General features: G+C 52.5%; 6 protein-coding genes across 6 annotated transcripts; 2 read left to right on the top strand and 4 right to left on the bottom strand.

The window, feature by feature from the left end:
- Nucleotides 1–365: 365 nt before the first annotated feature.
- Nucleotides 366–1,955, bottom strand: AYO20_00946 (hypothetical protein; the record flags this gene model as incomplete). Its single annotated transcript, XM_022639253.1, has 1 exon — nucleotides 366–1,955. The coding sequence occupies one exon, from the start codon at nucleotides 1,953–1,955 to the stop codon at nucleotides 366–368; it is 1,590 nt and encodes a 529-aa protein (XP_022504561.1).
- A 464-nt stretch (nucleotides 1,956–2,419) lies between these two features.
- On the bottom strand, nucleotides 2,420–3,630 carry AYO20_00945 (transaldolase; the record flags this gene model as incomplete). Its single annotated transcript, XM_022639252.1, has 5 exons — nucleotides 2,420–3,040; nucleotides 3,091–3,255; nucleotides 3,312–3,430; nucleotides 3,478–3,508; nucleotides 3,592–3,630. The coding sequence occupies 5 exons, from the start codon at nucleotides 3,628–3,630 to the stop codon at nucleotides 2,420–2,422; spliced, it is 975 nt and encodes a 324-aa protein (XP_022504560.1).
- Nucleotides 3,631–4,965: 1,335 nt separating this feature from the next.
- Nucleotides 4,966–9,512, bottom strand: AYO20_00944 (hypothetical protein; the record flags this gene model as incomplete). The annotated part of the gene is made up of 2 exons (XM_022639251.1): nucleotides 4,966–9,390; nucleotides 9,471–9,512. The coding sequence occupies 2 exons, from the start codon at nucleotides 9,510–9,512 to the stop codon at nucleotides 4,966–4,968; spliced, it is 4,467 nt and encodes a 1,488-aa protein (XP_022504559.1).
- A 1,398-nt stretch (nucleotides 9,513–10,910) lies between these two features.
- On the top strand, nucleotides 10,911–12,134 carry AYO20_00943 (hypothetical protein; the record flags this gene model as incomplete). Its single annotated transcript, XM_022639250.1, has 1 exon — nucleotides 10,911–12,134. The coding sequence occupies one exon, from the start codon at nucleotides 10,911–10,913 to the stop codon at nucleotides 12,132–12,134; it is 1,224 nt and encodes a 407-aa protein (XP_022504558.1).
- A 423-nt stretch (nucleotides 12,135–12,557) lies between these two features.
- AYO20_00942 (hypothetical protein) lies at nucleotides 12,558–13,419 on the bottom strand (the record flags this gene model as incomplete). Its single annotated transcript, XM_022639249.1, has 3 exons — nucleotides 12,558–13,129; nucleotides 13,179–13,305; nucleotides 13,354–13,419. The coding sequence occupies 3 exons, from the start codon at nucleotides 13,417–13,419 to the stop codon at nucleotides 12,558–12,560; spliced, it is 765 nt and encodes a 254-aa protein (XP_022504557.1).
- Nucleotides 13,420–14,729: 1,310 nt separating this feature from the next.
- Nucleotides 14,730–19,620, top strand: AYO20_00941 (hypothetical protein; the record flags this gene model as incomplete). The annotated part of the gene is made up of 3 exons (XM_022639248.1): nucleotides 14,730–17,733; nucleotides 17,790–17,830; nucleotides 17,926–19,620. 3 exons carry the CDS (start codon nucleotides 14,730–14,732, stop codon nucleotides 19,618–19,620), a joined length of 4,740 nt encoding a protein of 1,579 aa, XP_022504556.1.
- Nucleotides 19,621–19,770: the final 150 nt, after the last annotated feature.

Here is a 19,770-nt window from a genome sequence, read left to right as displayed (position 1 = left end):
TTTCCCCGACACCACTGCCGCCGCCGCCGCCGCTGCGGGAAGGGCCGTAAATGTAATCACAATTCGTACGCGGACTGCATCGTCATGCCCGTCGCCCAGGTCTCATATCGCCACTGCGAGTTGGCGCGGAGGCGGTTAGATGATTCCCTATGAAAGGACGTCCGCTGTGCGTATATATAGACGCCCACTAAACTCACAGGCTTTCTGGTTGGCACCCATGATTCCGTCGTGCTCAAGTTTTTTGAAAACGACATTCAGAAGCTCAACCCTGGCGTGGTAAGGTAAGATGCTGTCTCCCCTGAAAGGAAATTGCGCATTACCCAGCGAACGTGAATTGTTGGCTCCAGGCACCCTGACCCATCTTCTCAACGCTTCGCCCGAGAGTCTTCGTCCGCAGCCGGGCGTGAATGCTTGCGTTTCATATGCTTTCGACGGTGTTGCCTACTTGTATTCTTAATTTCCTTGGACTTTGTGCTTCTCTTTTCGCTGGTCGGATGAGCATCTTTCCCCCCATATCTCAGGGAAGCCGCTCCCTCCCCGATCCCAGCTCCCCTCTTCATACTCTCTACCACAGACCCTAGTTTATACATACTCACCGGATCACTATGGTCAAGCAGGGGACTTGCCCTCAATGGAAAAAGCCAATCGAACACTCTATAACCCATGACCTCCCTAAAGTTCCCCCCTGCACCAATGTCGAACGGGTTACCACCGGGTGGGGATTCGAGGATGGCAAACACACGTGTCTCCATTTTTGAAGGATTCGTGGGTCTTGAAACGGTGGGTTGCGAACCCGATGGAGAGGGAGGATTGTTTGTGGTCTTTTGTGATGACACGGCATCATTCGGGGAGGATGTTGTGGTCGAAAGCGGATCATAGGCCCTCGGTGGCAGCGTTGGAGTTGTCACATTTCCATTCGTGGCTTGTGCCGTAACGTCCTGATCACTATCCCCCTTGTTTGCGCCCTGCTGCTTGAGAATCTGAAACTGCTCTTCTGGAGGTCTCGGATATGTGATCAATCTCAAATCCGTCCTGTTCGATTTATGATAATGCTCCAGGACCCTGGGCGGCAAGTACACCGCCAGATACCAGACCTTGGTCTTGCGTGTGAAATTTTCAATGGTGGTAGAATTAATGAAAGCGAACTGCAAACTGGACCCACACATGCCTGCAGTAAAGACGAAGAACAATGCCGCGAAGATCAAGGTCAGTATCCAATGCACGTTAATGAAGTTTCCAGGCTCTTCACTTCGGCGTCTGGCGAAATAGTACGCCATGACAACCAGAGTGTGCAGGCAAAACAGGGCTGCCCAGAATGTGAATTGTATAAAGAATTTGAACGACGTCTCAGACACAATTCCGCCAACCCATGGACAGAAGTGGTCCATCTTTAGCACGCATCGGCCGAGTTCTCTGCAGTGGTGTGCTCGGTCGGGTTTGTAGTTGTAACATGTTGAGCAGAATGGTGGGCGACCGTCCCAGCCGCAGACGAAGACGTCCCTGTGCCAGAAGTCTTGAGCACGGAAACCAAGGGCCTCCCGATCCTGCTGTCGGCGGAGGTGTCGGGATGTATATCCCTTGGTGGAATCATACTCGAGTGCCTCTTCCTTACGAGGTGCACTCCTCCCGCTGCGCCGCTGTTGTTCTTTCTCAATCCAATACTGTTCCCCACGCGGAATGAGGCCGGGGTTTGTTATGATCGTCAAGATCAGGCGGCCGAAACATGTCAGCGTGACAAGCAGGAGAAGGTAAAATATAACGAGGACGGCGATCGCAGAACCGGTCTCGCGGCGGACAAGCAGAGAATGTTTCGGGTGGATGAGATACTTGAGGCACACGAGATCCGTGAGCACCCATGATGAGTATCCAATGATGCCAAGGAGGAATATAGGAACGATTCGTGCTGTCACCACATTTCCTCGTTTGTTGGCTTCCCCTGGCCGCATGGTCTTCATGGCGGCGGGCGGGATGCACGGACAGGGTAGGAGCAATGAGCGGATTCAGCACCGGACAAACATGCCGCTGTCACCGCAGCTGTATATTGTAAGCCATTAAGCCGGCGAACCCTATGTGTGTACAATGGCCCGACTGCACGGCGTAAGTGATAGTGGTTGAAGGTTGGCACGATGGTTGTCAGATTGGCTACGGATCTTGGAAATGACGCGCAGCAAGTGATGCAGCACACATCTAGAAGGTGTGCCGAACAGTTATTGGTAATTCCGTACGTAGGTGGGCGTCAAGCACCGGAAAGCGACTCGTATCACAGTGTTTTATCATTGCCATTCTTTTTTCTTGGAAAGTTACCGCCATCCGCCAATCTAGAAGCGTCCGTTTGGATGGGAATTATTCGTGAGTTCTTGCCCCTAAAAATCAAGGCCACTCATTCAGCAATCTTCACGACAAGTCCGTACAAATTCGCCTAGGCCTTTTCAAGCTTCTCCCGCAGAATGCCCTTCAATGTGACCGCATCCGCGGCGAATTTGCTAATGCCTTCTCGCAGCTTCTCAACCGCCATCTGCTCCTCGTTGAAGTCGAAACGGAACAAGGGCTCATCATTGATGTAGCTTCGCTTGGGAATGTCGAGCGTCTTGGCTTCATCGGCCTTGAGCTTCTGGGGCACCGGATCGGTCGAGTTGTACAAATGCTCAAGCAAGTTAGGTGAGATGGTCAAGTAGTCGCAGCCAGCAAGCTCAGTGATCTCGCCAACATTTCGGAATGAGGCACCCATGACAATAGTGTTGTAGTCGTATTTCTTGTAGTAGTTGAAGATGGACTGCACGCTCTTGACGCCGGGGTCCTCGTTGGCAGGGAAGTCCTTCTTCATAGCAGCCTTGTACCAATCGAGTATACGGCCGACGAATGGCGAAATGAGGAATGCACCAGCTTCGGCGGCTGCGATGGCTTGGACCAGGGAGAACATCAAAGTCAAGTTGCAGTTGATGCCCTCCTTTTGGAGGATCTCCGCGGCCTTGATGCCTTCCCAGGTGGAGGCAATTTTGATTAAGACGCGGGACTTGTCAATACCGATGGACTTGTAAAGCTGCGGATTGTGAGCCGGTGGGTTCTGGGAATAGAAAGCTGAAAATTTACCTCAATGATGTGACGAGCCTTGTCCACCGAAGCTTGAGTATCAAAGGAGAATCGAGCATCCACCTCGGTCGAGACTTTGCCCGGAACGATCTTGAGAATCTCATTGCCGAATTCGACCAAGAGTCTGTCGAGAGTGGCATCAACCTGCTCGTCAATGGTTTTTCCCTAGTGCACGTTGTTCAGTATGAGATTTGCCCAATCCATGAGAAAGTCCGACTTACATGAGCCTTGCCATATTCAACCGCAGGATCTATCAACTTGGCATATTCGGGTTTCTTGGATGCGGCGAGAATGAGGGAAGGGTTTGTGGTGGCGTCTTGTGGCTTGTACTTCTCAATTGCTGCACCAGGTTAGCAACATTTCAGGCTTGAGATGTTGACAACTTACTGTGGAAGTCACCCGAGTCGCAGACGACAGTCTATTGAGCTTGGTTAGTGCCTCATCCGACGTTGAACATTGGCGGGAATTCGGGAGGAGCGGGATAGAGGGACGAGAACGTACGGTGCCAGTGGCTTTGAGTTGGTCGAGAGAGGAAGTCATGGTTGGAATTCGGTGTGGTGATATTTGCTAGGTCTTTGGGATGGTTTCAGCGATGCGACTATGGCCCAAGGAGTTCAATTGATCAAGACGAGGGGAAAAAAATCTTCTGGGTAAAATGGCTGCGCCGGGTGATTTTAAGCAAATGCGTCTCATTCTGACGGGCCTGTGACGAAGCAGTCGACAGGGAGGGGAGGGACGCCACCAGCTCGAGATCGGGAGGTGGGGCAACAGGGTGACAGGGTCGCTGGCACCCCTCGGGCTGCCCCTCCATCCCTACATCTCTACAGCAGATACCCCTAAGAGTCCCCCAAGGTACCTAAGCTTGGCCAATGTCAAGGCCGGAAACACTCGGGCAGGCTTCCTAGTCAGGGAATTCCGGTCTCGGCTTGGAATCCCAGCAAAAATATGGCTTGTTTCTCGCGTCCCAACGTTCGACGATGTATTTCCACGGTCCGAAATTCGAAATGCCTCCCATTAACATTTCCTCGTTTGCAACACAATCGAGATTGCCTTTGGCCTCATGCTGATCTTCAATATTTCCGTCGGGCTTACCTAACCCTTGGACAGCAGTCACCAGTGACATAAGTCGGTCTTTCAGGCATATGCACCCAATATGAGTTCACGCTGCTCGCCAACGGAACCACAACTTCTCGACACCAACAAATCATTAGCTGAGGACGGCTTACCTCAATCCTGGATCCTGACTCAGCGTTCGTGCTTGACAATCACCGCCGACACACGCCCCGGCTTCCATTGCCTCAATGCAGGATCCCCCGAGCCCCGTAACTCTGGTCGCCACCCACTCTGTGTCGCGGACAGCGTCGTCGCAGAGGAAGAAACATCCGCCGTTCCAGAAATCCTCTGACTCTAGTATTGCATCAGCAAAACAATTACTGTGCTACTGGTGATAGGAAAACGTTTCGGGCGTCTCGGAAGGCCTACCCTGCCATGGCTTGCAACTCGTATGCGCCAAGGTATGCAGCATGTGCTCCATCCTCTGCACGCTGCTCGTCAGGTTCCCCTGTTGCTCGATGAATGTACGTATAAAGGTAGATATATTACTGATTATCAGGGTATGAAGGTGGAATGACCTGATTATGTTCTGTAGTTCCATCGTCTCACACAGCAGAAATCCAGCCCATGTTGTCGGATTTTCTGACTCCCTCTAGATACCGTTTTTGAGATCCTGCGTATTTGACATCCCAGCAACTAACCGTGCAGCTCGTGCGTATTCCAATCACAAAAGCAGTGTGTGAAACAAATGATGAGACAGAGAATGGTATCATTGTGCTCGAGGAAAACATCAAACTGAAAATGAAATCGAAAAACAGCCAGTTAATCTTTCAGCCCAAAGGCTTTGCGTAACATGGGGAACTTCTTCTTTTTCCCGCTGCGACCAATAGCTTCGGCAAACTCATTTGGTTTGCGCATGCTGCCTTGGTTCAGCCTCGTCGTCCCGTTCCGCGTTGGTGGCCCATCCATAGTGCTCGGTCGAGCATTGTCAGTTGGTAATGTAGGAGGCAACGGCCATGAATCACTCATGACACGTTCAGGCATGTGTCGACGGTGGAGTTTGGCATGCCCATGCTGTTGTCCACCAGGGTTCTGCAGTTCTTTCGACGCTTCCAACTTAGCTCTTGCAAGTGCGATGGCTTGATCTCTTTCGGCGTTTGAGGCGAATCCAAGCCGCGATGCTTTGTTGGTATCCGTGGTCTTGGGCGGCTTCGGAGGGGGTTCAACCACTGGCGAAGGTGACTCCTCCTTTGGCTTCTTGCTGCGAAACATTCCAAGTAATCCCCGCTTCTTCTCACTGTTCGGAGACAGGGCTTCAGCACTGCCGGCGGGTGCAGCTGTATTCACCTGGGGAATTTGAAGTTTCGGTGCAGCTTGTGTTTTGGCTCGTTCCTCATCCGAGCTGTCGTCCAGGTCGGTGGAGTCAGCATCATTATTCCTGCGAGGAATGCCGCGCACCGGTGTAAATTGTGGCACATCCGTGTCGTCGTCACTATCATCGGCGAAACGTGAGCGCCATTTGCTGCGCTGAGGCGGTTCATCTTCGTCGTCCGAGTCAAGGATACGGGACCGGTTATTCTGCCCACCGAGACTCATTGAGAGAGTAGTGGCTGTATTTGGCTGGCGGCGACTAAACATCGACGATGACCGCCTGACGTCGTTCGACCCACGGAGCGTCGGTACATTATCGATGGATCCTCTCATAGAAGTTCTCATGGTGTGAGAGCCATCCGGGGGCGAGAACGGTCGCCTGCCTACGGGCGAAACCGACCGGACGCCATTGAGCCTGTCTCCTCGCAAAGTCGGTTCGTCCGACCCTCTCATACTTCTACGCATTGTATATTTGCCGCCTGTAGTAGACTTGCTTCGACGAGCTTTCCGGAACGAACTTTCCGAGTCACTGTCATTCGACAGGACCGGCCGGACAGGTTGTGTCCGGGCCGATACTACAGAAGTTGCGGCCGCCGCGGGGAGAGGCATATGTTTCTTCTGAAGCGCTGCGCGGGGCTGATTTGGTGGAGTAGAAATCAATGTCTGACTCCTTCGTTGTTGCGGGGGGGCAACGGTTGAAGCTGGCATTGAATTGCGATTCTCGTTACGCATGGTCTTGCGGAACGCGGGTTCGGTATCCGGGGGAGAGCTGGCTCGCATTGACTGTCGGAAAGGTGCAGCGGCGGCCGCAGCATATCCGAGGTTATGAGTTTCGATTGTTGGATAGGCAGACGGTTGCATTTTTCTTTGCAGTGGTGAGTCTGGCAGTCCTTGTGCAGCTGCCGCTGCCGCAGGTACAGACGCGGCGGCAGCAATTGCAGCAGGCGTCTTCTTCTTGCGTCTAGGCTGTGATGCAGATGATTTTGATGCAGGGGCACGTGCAGGTCGAGGCTGTGCAGGCTGTGTTATCTTGCTGTATGCTATCGTGGCAGGTTCCGTAGTCCTCATTTGCAAAGGCTCCTGATCAGGAATTCGAGCCGGCTGCGGCACATTGTGGCCAGTAGTCGGAGGTGCAGGTCTGTTCTCAATGGTGTGCTGGCTAGGGAGATATCGCGTCTGTTCTGCGATGCCGCTCCAGTGAGCCTGTGTCTCCTCCCACGACCCAGCGCCCCGCGCATCGTGAGAATTGGAAGATGATACCGGCGCCAGAGGACTCTCGGGTGAAGTAAGAAGAGCTGGCGGAGATACAATGGGACTTTCCACAATGGCGTCAATTGAGCCGAATCCCATCCCTTCCATCTCTGAGGGATCCTCTGCCGCGTCGCTGTAAATGCTATCATTGTCCGACACTTCATCGTCGACGGCTTCCGTGGCTGCATGTGAGTCCAGGTCGGGGGTCACACTCGCAACGGGCGGTGCTCTGCGTACTGTGCGCAACTCATCACCCTTGCCGGCTAGGTTGTCAGCAGACACGGGGAACCCTCCTGGCACCTCCACCAAATATTGGTCATTTGGTTTCGCCTCTTCAGCCGGAGTAGGTGGCGAAACGGAGACGACAGGTACCTCTGTCTGGGGAAGTTCAAACGAGACAGGTTGGTCGGTTGCTTTCGCAGAGCTAGTCTTCGTGCCAGCAAGTGTTTCCGGCTCGCTAGGTCCGCGAGCAAGGGGCTCGGGCATCGTCTCTTCTGCGTCCGAACTGTCATTTTCTTCGTCCGAGAACGACACCATGCCTTCTACGGATGTTACCTCGGGTGGCAGGGGCTCATTGTTTGGAGTTGCAGACGCCTGCCCCAAGGTCTTCCGAGCTTCTTGAGCAAATATAGCCCCAACGGCATGATCGCTTGATACACCTGTTACCAGATTTGAGGTGTAGGTGCTCGATGTTTCTGAAGACGCCGCCGAGGAGGTTGTACTCTTACCCTCTGCGGGCGGGCCACGAGTTTCCGGAGGAGATCTCGGTATTTGGGTTGTGTTGGAATCGTTGATATCTCTAAACTTTTGGCCGCGAACGCTTCCAAATGATGGAAGTTGCGGGCGTGGCTTCATCAACACTTCCATGTCGTCGTTGGAAGACAAGGTGTTCTGCGTCGATTTGGCCTTTCCCAGGCCAAGCCATCCTTTTTTCTCTCTGCTCGGGCTATCTGCCGGACTTTGGACACTCGCGGCGGTACCAACTATTTCTGGCTGAACCTCGAAGCTGACCCGCACAGACTTCTTTCGTTTTAGAGGACCGTCGGCTGACGCGCTCGATATATCAGAGGACTCACTCGGGGTAACACTAGCGCCACGAGGTTCGCCACGAGAAAATGCTGGTGTGGGGGAATGATGCTTGAGCGCAGGTTTAGCCGGTGATATCGACCGCGGAGGAGGCTCGTGTTTTCGCCCTGCAGCAAGATCTGAAGACAACCTGTCCGAGAAACGAGTGGACCGTGAAGGACTGAGCGAAGTACCCCGAGTATTCTGGGGTTCGGTAACTTGGAGGTGACTGGTCGAAGCTGGCGATTCCTCACGCCCAGCTTGTGAGTGAGTTTCTTGCGTCTGCGGAGAACGAAATTGATTAGGTGCGGATGGCGAGATGGCTGACTCTGTCTTCCGAGGAGGATCGATTGCATCCGTAGGACTCTTTACCTGATTGCGAAGTGTCACTTCCGGCGCAGTATTCGTGTTTGTATCTGCACCTTGACTGGTATGAAGTGGGCTGGCTTGCTCCTGCTGTTCACCCTCCCAGTCCTCCCGAACGATAGATGGCTGTTTCTGCAAAACTCCCGATGCTCGCTGGGTTCTCCTTTCTCGCTTGCGCTCGACATTCGAGTCCGAGTCCGAGTCTGTCCGCGACGACTCGGTGGCGGGAGATTCAATACCATCCCCATTCAATGTAGGCTTCTTCTTCTTTTTTCTAACAAGCGGCTGTTGATCTGAGGGAGTTTGTATTTGTGGTTCCGGAATTGGTTCTAGCGAATGGACGATTGGTCTGCTCGCCATTGTCCCAGTCTGAAGATGACCACCTTCCACTGCACTGTTGGCCACCTTCTTTTTCTTCTTCTTAACGGGCTGGTTTGCTGTTTGCACCAGGTCGTGTTGAATCTCGGCGGCTTGGGTAGGAGATATCGCTTGTGCGACGTCACTAAAGTGAGATCGATCACCGTTCACGATAACCGGAGAATGCGCCATCGGGGATTGCGCCACCGGGGACTGGGGTCGCGGCGACAAAGGTCTCGAAAAATTGATGGAGTTCCGGCTATCAACCCGTTCAAGATCATTGCTCTGGGAGACTGGGGTATTCCTCTGAACGTTCGGTGGCAACGGCTGTTGCTGCTGCGGTAATCCGTACCTGTCAAGACTCTGGCCGCGATTTGATGGTCGCACCAGTGGTGGTGAGAGCACGCGAGGTTGAGGAGCTTCTTGGCTGGATGCTCTCTTTTTCTTCTTCTTGGGCGGTGTCGTTGGGGGAGGAGGAGGGGGAGGAGCAAAGTGTTGCGGAATAGTCGGTAGCGGAGGGGCCTGGAGTCCTGAGTGCGAGACAGGTCGCGCAGGTGATGGTGATGGAGTTCTAAACGTCCTCTCAGTCATAGACCCAGAACTGTTTTGCCTCTGCAAGCCGCCTCTTCCTCGACCCCGGGCTGAACTTGAGAGAGAACCGGAGGAGGCTTGCCTTTGAATCATGCGCTTTGTCTGAATCTGATCCACCGGGGTCGGAGTCGGAGACATGGTTCTCAGGGCTTGGGCAGCGGCAGAAGCTGACAGATTTGCCTGCGAGGCCCGACTATTGAGGAATGCCTGAGTGGCCGCCAGATGGGCGGAAGCTGAAGCAGGAGTCTGGGGCCGCTGAAGTCGAGCAAACGTCAGCACTGGACTGGATGGCAAGACCGAATGGGGCGCCGAAAGGGATTACTCACAGAGGCCGACACAGACCTGCTCCTTCTGTGCAAGAAACTCATGGTTGCGATGGTGCTCGAGATGGTGGTGCTGTAATTGCCACGCGATCAATGGAGAATGATGCAGGATCGCAGACGGGAGAACTGGAAGCGAGGTATCAAACCAAGCGGCTGAAGTGGTTATCGAAGGGATGAAGAGCGATAACAGGCCCCATGTCGCTTCAAGGTGAGCTCTCCCGCCTGACAAGGTCGAAAACAACGATGGAAAGGAAGAGGTGCGTCGCAGTTTTGCGACAGATGGATTGTTTTCTGGGATACCAAGGTAGGTATGATTTGGGGTGTGGATCGGTGCGGGAGTGAGGGAGATGGGAGCTCCGTAACCAAGGAAAGATGGGGGCGGAAAAAGGGCTAGAGTGCCAACAACTGAGTAAGTATCTACGAGTACTGGAGTCGTAGCAGGTCTGAAGCTACTGAGTTCTACTACTTGGGCACTACTGGGCAGTGGGCGACAGTGGACACTTAGGTACCGACTGAGCTGAATAGGCGGCTGGTGACAAGTCGAGAAGGTATCGACTTGTGGCTGTGTTTGGGGGGGGGGTTCGAGGTTGGCGGTGGGGCTGATGATCACATACCAATCATAATGCATGACAATCCTTACGTCATGCCTTTTTCATGCTGATGATGCACTCTCCAAACTCTCCGTGTCAAACAATCACCTTCTTTGAGAAAAGTATCACTTAAACGTACCGACGACTCTTTCAAGGCATCAAATGTGCAGAATCCGGAAATCAATGGGATAGCCACGTGCATGGATCACCCTCGGCATTCCCTTCCGCATCCCTTTGGCTACCTTGCCCTGAATTGTACCCTCCGTCCAGCAACGGAACCTGCAGATCCCTCTAGATTCCTTTTCGAGTCTAATCGATTACTAACAAGAGATCAGATCCTTTTTGAAACCACTGCCGGCCTCCAGCCACTTGTCCTTTATATGCCGTATGCACGAAGGCGGATATCATGCCACGCTTTGGATTGTCCCTCGGCCCACCATGGTATCAGGCTCGGGGTATTAAAGTAAGCAGTCACCCCGTCTGGACAAATGAGATCCGGTGCCCGAAGGGGCAAGAGGTCTGCCGGTAATAGACAAGACGTTCTTTTGCAACTCTCGTATATGAAGGGCAAGACTCCGGTTATAACGCTGAATGGATATTGGTCAACAGAAAGACCGTTGGCAGCGTGCTAGAATCCTGCCTCGGTCACTGGCGGTGGGAAGACGAGTCGTCAGACGATAACCTGGCACTTCATTACACGATTAGTACTGTTCGGAGGGCGTCGTCAGCATCACTTCCCCCGCATCGCGAGAGTATTTGTATACGGTTGGTATCGAGTACTCGTAGGACTTTTCCTGATATCTCTCTACAACAATCTGGCTCTTTAGAGTCCCTCCATAGATCTTGCCTGACCATGGCATACACTCATCAAGAATCGCCGGCGGATGCCATTGATCCCAGTTCCCTGTCACCACTTCCATTGCCCGCCGGTATCAGATCTCGTTTTGTCGATACTTCGCCTCACAGCCTCGTCTTCCACATCCTCGAATCGCTGCCAGAGAACCTCCCGCCTTCCGGCCCCAAGCCAAAGCTGATTCTCTTGATTCACGGGTTCCCAGAGCTCGCATACTCGTGGCGCAAAATCCTTCCATTGCTCTCCGCACAAGGCTACCATGCCGTCGCCTTTGACCAGCGAGGATATGGGAGGACTTTCTCCCGCAAACCACTTGAGGCGTCTTCGTTTCGTCCCCTGAACCTCGTCAAAGATACGGTCACGCTGGTGCATGCTCTTGGTTATACCTCCGTTTCCTGCGTCGCAGGGCATGACTTTGGGGCAATGACCGCATACATATGTACCCTCGCCCGACCGGACATGTTCCAGTCCCTGGTGATGATGTCGCATCCCTCGAAAGGGGCTCCTCAGCCTCCTCTTTCCATCTCTCCATCCTATGGCACCGCCTCCACGGCACCGCCACCACCGGTCGACATGGAAAAAGATCTCTCCCAACTAGCCCGCCCCAGGAAACATTACAAATGGTACTACTGCACCCCGCCCTCAAACGACGAAATGACCACCCCCACGGGTCCGCCTTTGCACACGTTTCTTCGCGGCTACTTCCACCTAAAGTCTGCGGACTGGGACGTCAACGACCCGCACAAACTGGACGGATGGACCGCGACGGAACTGGAAAAGATGCCACGGTACTACATCATGGATCTGGAGGACAATATGCGTCAGGCCGTGGCGCGAGACATGGCCCAGGAAGATCCGCAAGTCGTTGCCTCGCGTGCTGCCCGCTGGCTCCCGGACGACGAACTCGCCATCTACGTCCAGGAATGGGGCCGTACCTCGTTCCTAGGTGGTCTGAACTGGTACCGCGTGCAGACGCAGCCAGACATCGCATCGGATATGCAAGCGTGGTCTGGCGCAAAGATTTCCGTCCCGACCGTGTTTGTGGCCGGCAAACAGGATTGGGGCACCTTCCAGGAACCGGGTGCCGTGGAGGCTATGGAGAATGGTCAGAGTGTAAACCAGTCTATGTATCGAGGAACTGTGCTTGTCGATGGAGCCGGGCACTGGGTGAACCAGGAGCAACCCCAAAGATGTGTGCAAGAGATTTTGCGGCTGGCTAAATGAGGCGCGCCATCGTGCCAGCGGTGCTGATCAGATCTCTTGTACGACGACGACTGCATAGAAGCCCAAGCATAGGACAACTAATATTCTGTTTTGCAGAGAACCCAACCTTGAAACCTGTCTACCACACGGCAAGCAGAACTTAAGCAGGGGTAGCATGCGGGTTGCTTTCCCATAAGATGCATTATGAATTCTCAGAGAGCTGCCCCCTTATTTCATGATGGATTCCTATGCACACTAACCCCAGACGCCTTCGCTGAATTCGAATGACTGGCTTTGAAAATGACTATCCCCCTCAAACCTCGAACGGAGATCCTAGCCTCAGTCTTCTTGTCTCGATCACCGCCAGCGGAAATCCGTCGCAAACTCCTGTTGGCAAATTGGAAGTGTGCTAGCACCGGCCCATATCCTAGACGCCACGGTCCTTTACTCCTTGGGTTCTCCCATGTCAGAGTCGAGTTGATCTCCCCGAGTCTTGCCTTTAACATGGTTCGCATCCTCATCGTCATCGTCCTCGTAGTTTTCCTCGTCTTCAGATTCGTTGTTTAACTCCTGATCCGATTCGCTGCCGTTGGCTGCATCGTCATCAAAGTCGTCGAAATCATCGAAATCCACGTCTTCCGCGTCACTATCGTTCCAGAAATCATCGTCTATCTTCTCGATGACTGGCATGGTCGTTTCGTGTGTAGGCATGACGAACCCTTCCGGAATGTCCTTCTTTGAGGCTTCAACGTCCTGTCTGACTCTCGCCTCGAATGCTTCCTTATCGTCCCTGAACATGACGCTGGCGTCGACGTTGGCTGGGGAAGATATCTCGGGATCATCGAGCAAAGAAAGAATGGAGATGAGCACCGATTCAACACGTTGAGCCGGCGACCAGCGTTCACCAGCGCTTTCGCCAGACATGATATCCTCGCCTGGGGCATGAAGAATGGAAATGCATAGTCGGCCGTCGGCATAAATGTTTGGATGCCACAGTGGTTTGGAGAAGCGGAAATCTGGAATGAGTCAGTCTCGAACGAACTCTGACGGGGTCGATATGCTTACCCGGTGGCTTGTAAGGATAGTCTTTGGGGAAGCTCATCTGAGCCTTGAAGTAACCACCATAGTAGAGTGAATCAGGGTTGATGACCATCAAGGCCAGATTCCAGTGGTAGATGTTCTCTTCATCGATCTGGCTAGGTCAGACTTAATGTACGGGAAGATTTGTGCCACATCCAACCTCGATTTGAACCCATTTCTCCTTGGCTAATGCCTTATATTCCTTCATGAGTACAGCTTGAGACATCTTGGGCGAAATTGTTGCGACAGAGGGTGGCGCGTGTGGTGGGGGAGACAAAGACCGAGAGATGGAGGTTGGAAGGGAGAAGGAGACTTGGTTGGGGGAAGCGTTTGAGGAGGTAGAATAGCGATAACTCCGGAGTGATTGTCCTCAGGGTGAATAAAAGGTTTGAATGGTGTTTGTTTAACCGCCGCAGGTGATTGTTACCGACAACTATACATTGTTCACAATCGGTTCAGAGAACGAATCTCCAGGGTCTGACGGCCAGAAAGAGGTGTGGCAAGTTCCCAGAAGAATACAATAGACTGTACAGCAACAAGATTCGTGAACGAGGATCAGTCAGAGAGGAAAGGAGCGACTTTCCAATAATTGTCAGAAGAAGCGGTCGAAGTCGTGAGTGAGATGAGATCCAGCAATTATATGAGGTGATAAAGCCGTTGACGTGCCAGACTAACAAGAGGTCCGCAGCCGGATGGTCGGCTACCACACTGGGTCACCAGGCTGTCATATTGGGCTTCGGCCGTCCCTATTACCCACTGCTCACAGATACCTGTACCCCGATCGCCCCCGAGAGCGCCCGAGGAAAGTCTCGCGCCTTCCAGCCACTCACCTTCCATCCTCATTTCCCGGCTCAGCCATGCCTAAACATCAATCTTGTAGGAAAGTTTGACCGCAAGTAATAAGTGGCGTCAGAGGCTTGGTAAATGTGTTGACCGCGGAAAGAGGGACCACTTCGACAATAACAACCGAGCATGTCCATTTAGGTCTTCTCTGCCCATGTGATTCAGTTATGGAATTGACTCTTGTCGTATTTTCATCTGGACGTGCTCTTAATCCTGTCCCTATCAGTATCATCTAGCACTCACTGCTTGTTCAGTTCGAGATGAATTTTGCCGTCCCCGCATCGATTGAAGAGTGGTGACTGCTGTGGAAAATCAATTGCGGCAATGTTCGCGCATTGCAGCAGCCCGATATGGCGGGTCGACGACTTGTCTCCATGCTTCCAGTCCGAGTATGTGACCTCGCATGTTTTTTCCGGCGTTATGTGCTGATCGAGTTCAAATAGCTATCTCCAGGCTCTCTTTCCTTTGCTGGCATGTGCGATATCTCTCTTGCTTCTACTCCACCAATCGCTGTGGCAAAGGACGACTCGACTTCACAACCGGCCTCGAGATCTCCTGGTCGATACTAGCGAGGAGGAGCACGAGTCTAGCGATGAAGACGATGATAGCCTTGCTAGGCTGACGTTACAAAAGACATATTCGCATGGGGGTCATTCAACGAAGGATGTGAACAAACCTACCGGAGAAGTTTTCATGGTCACTTTTGAATTCCTACTCTTATCCGCACAACTTGCCGTAAACGTCGTTGGCATTTTGAACACATCGCACCGGAAGAGAAGAAGTTGGACATCAGAGACCGCTGTGTGGACATATCTTCTGGTTATCGCTGGGGCACGTCTGGTCTCATCGACAACAAGGTGGCAGTCTCCTCTCAAGGGCCTCTGGAATCACAGTTCAACGCTGTACATCGTGCAATGGCTTTGCCAAGTTTGGGTCTTCCGTTCAGTTCTTATTCACCGCCCCGGACAACCTTCTCAGACCTTGACAATCGTATCCTTTGCCATCACGTGTACGCTTGTCGTGCTTGCACTCACAGCTCGAAAAGGAAACAAAGGTGTTTTGTTGGAGTACGAGGATGGCATTGAACCGTCCCGGGAACCTCTCGCCAGCGTCCTATCTCTGGCAACCTTTACTTGGGTCGACCCCATCGTCTGGAAAGGCTTCAGGAAGACTCTGGAGCTCACTGATGTCTGGAACTTGGCTTTGGAAGACAAGGCAGAGACGGTACTAGCCCAGTTTCGCCAGATTCGAAAAACCCATTCGCTGGCCGTCCAACTACTCCTGCACTTCAAGGCCCCGATCTTGATTCAAGGCGCATGGTGCATGCTGGCCAGCGTCTTCATGTTTCTTCCAACTCTCCTTCTGAAAGCCGTTCTAGAATACCTGGAAAACACAGACACAGTTCCCGTTAGTGCTGCGTGGCTGTATGTCATCCTTCTTTTCGCCACGGGAGCTGTACAGGCTGTCGGCGATGGTCAAGGCTTGTGGATCGGTCGAAAAATCTGCATTCAGTTGCGTGCTATCATTATTGGCGAAATCTACTCAAAGACGTTAAGGCGAAAGGCGGCAGCGACCGCTGATGTCAAGCCTGAAGAAGAAACTCCTCGAAAGAAAGAAGGTCTTTGGGCGAAGATCGGGTCACTGTGTAACGGAAGGGGTCGAAAACAGCAGGATGATGCATCTGACGCCAGCACTAAGAAGACCATCCGAACCCAAGCGAACAACGGCACGATTATCAACTTGATGTCCATCGATTCCTTCAAGGTCGCTGAAGTCTGTGCCTATCTACATTTCCTCTGGGCTGCGGTGCCTGTGCAATTGATTATGGCTGTGAGCCTGCTATACAAAGTTCTTGGCTACAGCTCTTTCGTTGGCATATTCGTGATGATTCTTATTCTGCCGCTCAACCTCTACATCGCACATTCCTTTCAAGCGGCCCAGAAACGAATCATGACAGCTACGGATGGCAGAATTCACGTTACGAACGAAGTTCTCCAAAATATCAGAATCATCAAGTATTTCGCCTGGGAACAGCGCTTCCAGAACAATGTCAACGAGAAAAGACATATCGAGCTGTCTGCTTTGTGGCGCAAATACGTGTTGTGGGCATCTGCAGCTACCATCTGGAGTGGTGTCCCGATTCTAATCACTTTCGTCTCTTTCCTCATGTATACTCGAGTCGAGAAGCGACCATTGGTGCCGTCAGTCGCGTTCCCAGCCTTGTCAATGTTCTCTCTACTCCGCATTCCATTGGATCAGCTTGCCGATATGGTGGCTCACGTTCAAGAATCCAAGGTTTCTGTCGATCGAGTTGAACATTTCCTGGAGGAAGCAGAAACGGAAAAATATCTGCAATTGCGGCAGAGCAGACGAAGAAGTCTACCGGTAACTCGCATTGCGCTGGAAAATGCCACCTTAACTTGGGGAACAACCAATGAAGATGCAAGTGAGGCATTCAGACTCATCGCCATGAACGTTGAATTCTCCATTGGCCAATTGAACGTCATCGCAGGACCGACGGGAGCCGGCAAGACCTCCTTGTTGATGGCTCTGCTGGGCGAAATGCAGTTACTCAGTGGTGCTGTCCACATCCCAGGCGGATCTGTACGACAAGATCTACGCCCCGACCCTGTGACGGGGCTGACTGAGAGCGTGGCATATTGCGCACAGCAGGCGTGGCTGGTCAATGCGACAATCAAAGAAAACATTCTCTTTGCTAGTCCCTACGATGAAGATCGCTACAATGAGGTCATCTCAATCTGTGCTCTGGAACGTGATCTAGAGATACTTGATGCTGGTGATCAGACACTTGTCGGTGAGAAGGGGATCACTTTATCAGGAGGTCAAAAACAGAGAATATCGCTCGCCCGAGCAATTTACTCGAATTCAAAGCATATTCTTCTCGATGATTGTCTCAGTGCCGTCGATGCTCACACGGCCAAGCACATCTTCGAAGAAGCTCTCACCGGCAACCTGATGGATCACCGGACTTGTATCTTGGTCTCGCACAACGTGGCACTCACGGTCCCACTCGCGAGTAGGGTAGTGGTCCTGGACAACGGTAGAATCGTGGCGCAAGGGACGCCGCAAGAAATTGTCGAGAGCGGCGCGCTTGGGGACGAACTGTTCAAGTCACGTCCTGTTTCAAGAACCAATTCCAGACCGCCATCTCGTACTCCATCCAACCTGGAAGAGGAACGATCACATTTATCTGGAAGCCACGCAAACGGTACAGCGACCCCGAACGGAAGGGGGACCAACAGAAGCAAATCAAAGACGAATAAGCCCGAGAAACCATTTATCGATCATCGGCTTGAAGCAAAAGCCACGGGAAGCGTGAAATGGTCAACAGTACAAATGTATCTCAAGGCTATGGGCCCTTGGTATTACTGGATCTTCGCTGCGTGGGGATTCATAGCAACACAACTGGGTTCCGTGGCGACCAATCTGTGGATCAGACAGTGGGCCAACGCCTACCATGTTCACGGCGCGCATACGACACATGCTGCAGCAAATGCCTTCCACCACGTAAAGTCGACGGGAGCAACGTCGAATTTTGGAGGTTCGTATGTTCAAATGCCGCAAACCGCGCCCACCTACAGCATATCCTGGGCTGTCCAGTCGTTATATGATGTCGACGATGGGTACTACCTTGGGATATATGCTGTAATCGGAGCTCTCTACGTCTTCATTTGCTGTAAGTCCCCTGTCCTATTGCTCCCTCAATGTTCATACAGCTAACAAAACTCTTAGTCTCCCGAGAAATCATACTGTTCTGGGGATCTCGTCGCGCTGTAAGTTCTCCTATATGAAGCTGGATTGGCCTTTCCAAGAGTCACTGGTCCACCGGCTCCTTCAAAAGTGTATGTGCGCTGATGGGTGTTTTCAGTCGTGGTGTCTGCATGAAAGACTGTTGACCAGCATTCTTCGCGCCAAATTCCGCTTCTTCGATTCGACGCCGCTGGGCCAACTCACCAATCGTTTCTCCAAAGACATCCAGGCTCTGGATCAGGAAGTTGCTCCTGTGGCGATTGGCATGCTTCACAGCGCTGCCGCTGTCCTTACAATTGTGGTGCTAATCTCCGTCATCACTCCGGGCTTCTTAATCCCTGGCGTCTTCATCACCATCATGTACGTGTTGACCGGTCTCCTCTACATCCGCTCGTCACGCGACTTGAAACGAATTGAGGCAGTCCAGCGGAGCCCCCTGTTCCAACATTTTGGGGAGACGCTGAGCGGAGTGGTCACCATTCGAGCCTACGGCGACGAGTCGAGATTCATTGAGGACAGCCAATTGAAGGTCAACACACACAACCGCCCGTTCATCTATTTGTGGGCCACTAACAGATGGCTCGCATTTCGGATTGACATTGCTGGGGCATTGGTTTCTTTCTTCTCCGCAATGTTTGTGGTCCTTAATGCTGGCCGCATCGACCCTGGCGCTGCAGGACTGGCGCTCTCTTATGCCATTACCTTCACCCAGAATGTTCTGTGGTTGGTGCGCCTCTACGCTGCCAATGAACAGAACATGAATGCCGTGGAACGAATACAGGAATATATCAATGTCGACCAAGAAGCACCCGCGAATATCCCAGAGACCAAGCCCGCGGCAAATTGGCCCAGCCATGGCGTTGTCGAGTTCATCGGCTACAGCACGAGATACCGCCCGGATCTGGACCCTGTGCTGAAAAACGTGACTTTCAAGATTGAAGCAGGACACAAAGTTGGTATTGTTGGGAGGACAGGCGCAGGCAAGAGTTCACTCGCTCTGGCTTTGTTCAGAGGCTTGGAGGCGGAGGCAGGGAAGATCTTGATCGACGATGTCGACATCGGCCTTATTGGGCTTCAAGACTTGCGTGAAGCCATCACGATCGTCCCCCAGGATCCCACCCTCTTTTCCGGCACGCTAAGGACCAACCTGGACCCATTTGAACTCTTCACCGATGAAGAAATCTTTACCGCACTGAGGCGAGTGCAGCTCATTTCAGGCGCACATAGCAGCTCGGAGCAATCGGGGGCAACGACGCCACTTGAAGCCTCTAGCCGATCACCAACAGTTCGAGAGGGTTCGAGTCCACCCCCAAGTCATATCTCCTTCTCTGCGAAGGGTACCATGAAATCGGACACCACTCTGGTCCAAGTTGCGATCGACCGGAAAGAAAACAAAAATATTTTCCGAGATTTATCGTCCCCAGTGGCCGAGTCAGGCTCGAATCTGTCTCAGGGTCAGCGACAACTTTTGTGTCTAGCTCGAGCATTGTTGAAGTCACCCAAGGTGCTGGTGATGGACGAAGCGACAGCATCGATCGACTATGCTACCGATTCGAAGATTCAAGACACACTACGAGAGCTTCAGAACAACACCATTTTGACCATCGCCCATCGATTGCAAACCATCATTGACTACGATCGAGTATTGGTGCTTGACCAAGGCGAGGTAGTGGAGTATGCGGATCCCTGGGAGCTGCTACAAAAGGAAGATGGCCATTTCAGAGCCATGTGTGAGACCAGCGGCGACTTCGACTCGCTGTATGAATTGGCGAAGAAAGCGTGGCAGGAAAGGCGGTTGATTGATGATTCTTGATATGCGTGCGAACATTCCTGTTATGCGTGGTTGGGGTAATATTGAAGCTTTTATGCGATCCACGAATGGGAGGAGCAATTGCTTGTTCGCGAACTGCTTTGAAAGAGGTCATTGGCTTTTTTCGATTTGTACATATATCTCTCGTCACTG

This window comes from Fonsecaea nubica (assembly GCF_001646965.1).
Source record: "Fonsecaea nubica strain CBS 269.64 chromosome Unknown Scaff4, whole genome shotgun sequence".
NCBI lineage: Eukaryota > Fungi > Ascomycota > Eurotiomycetes > Chaetothyriales > Herpotrichiellaceae > Fonsecaea > Fonsecaea nubica.
This window is presented reverse-complemented; position numbering and strand designations above follow the sequence as displayed.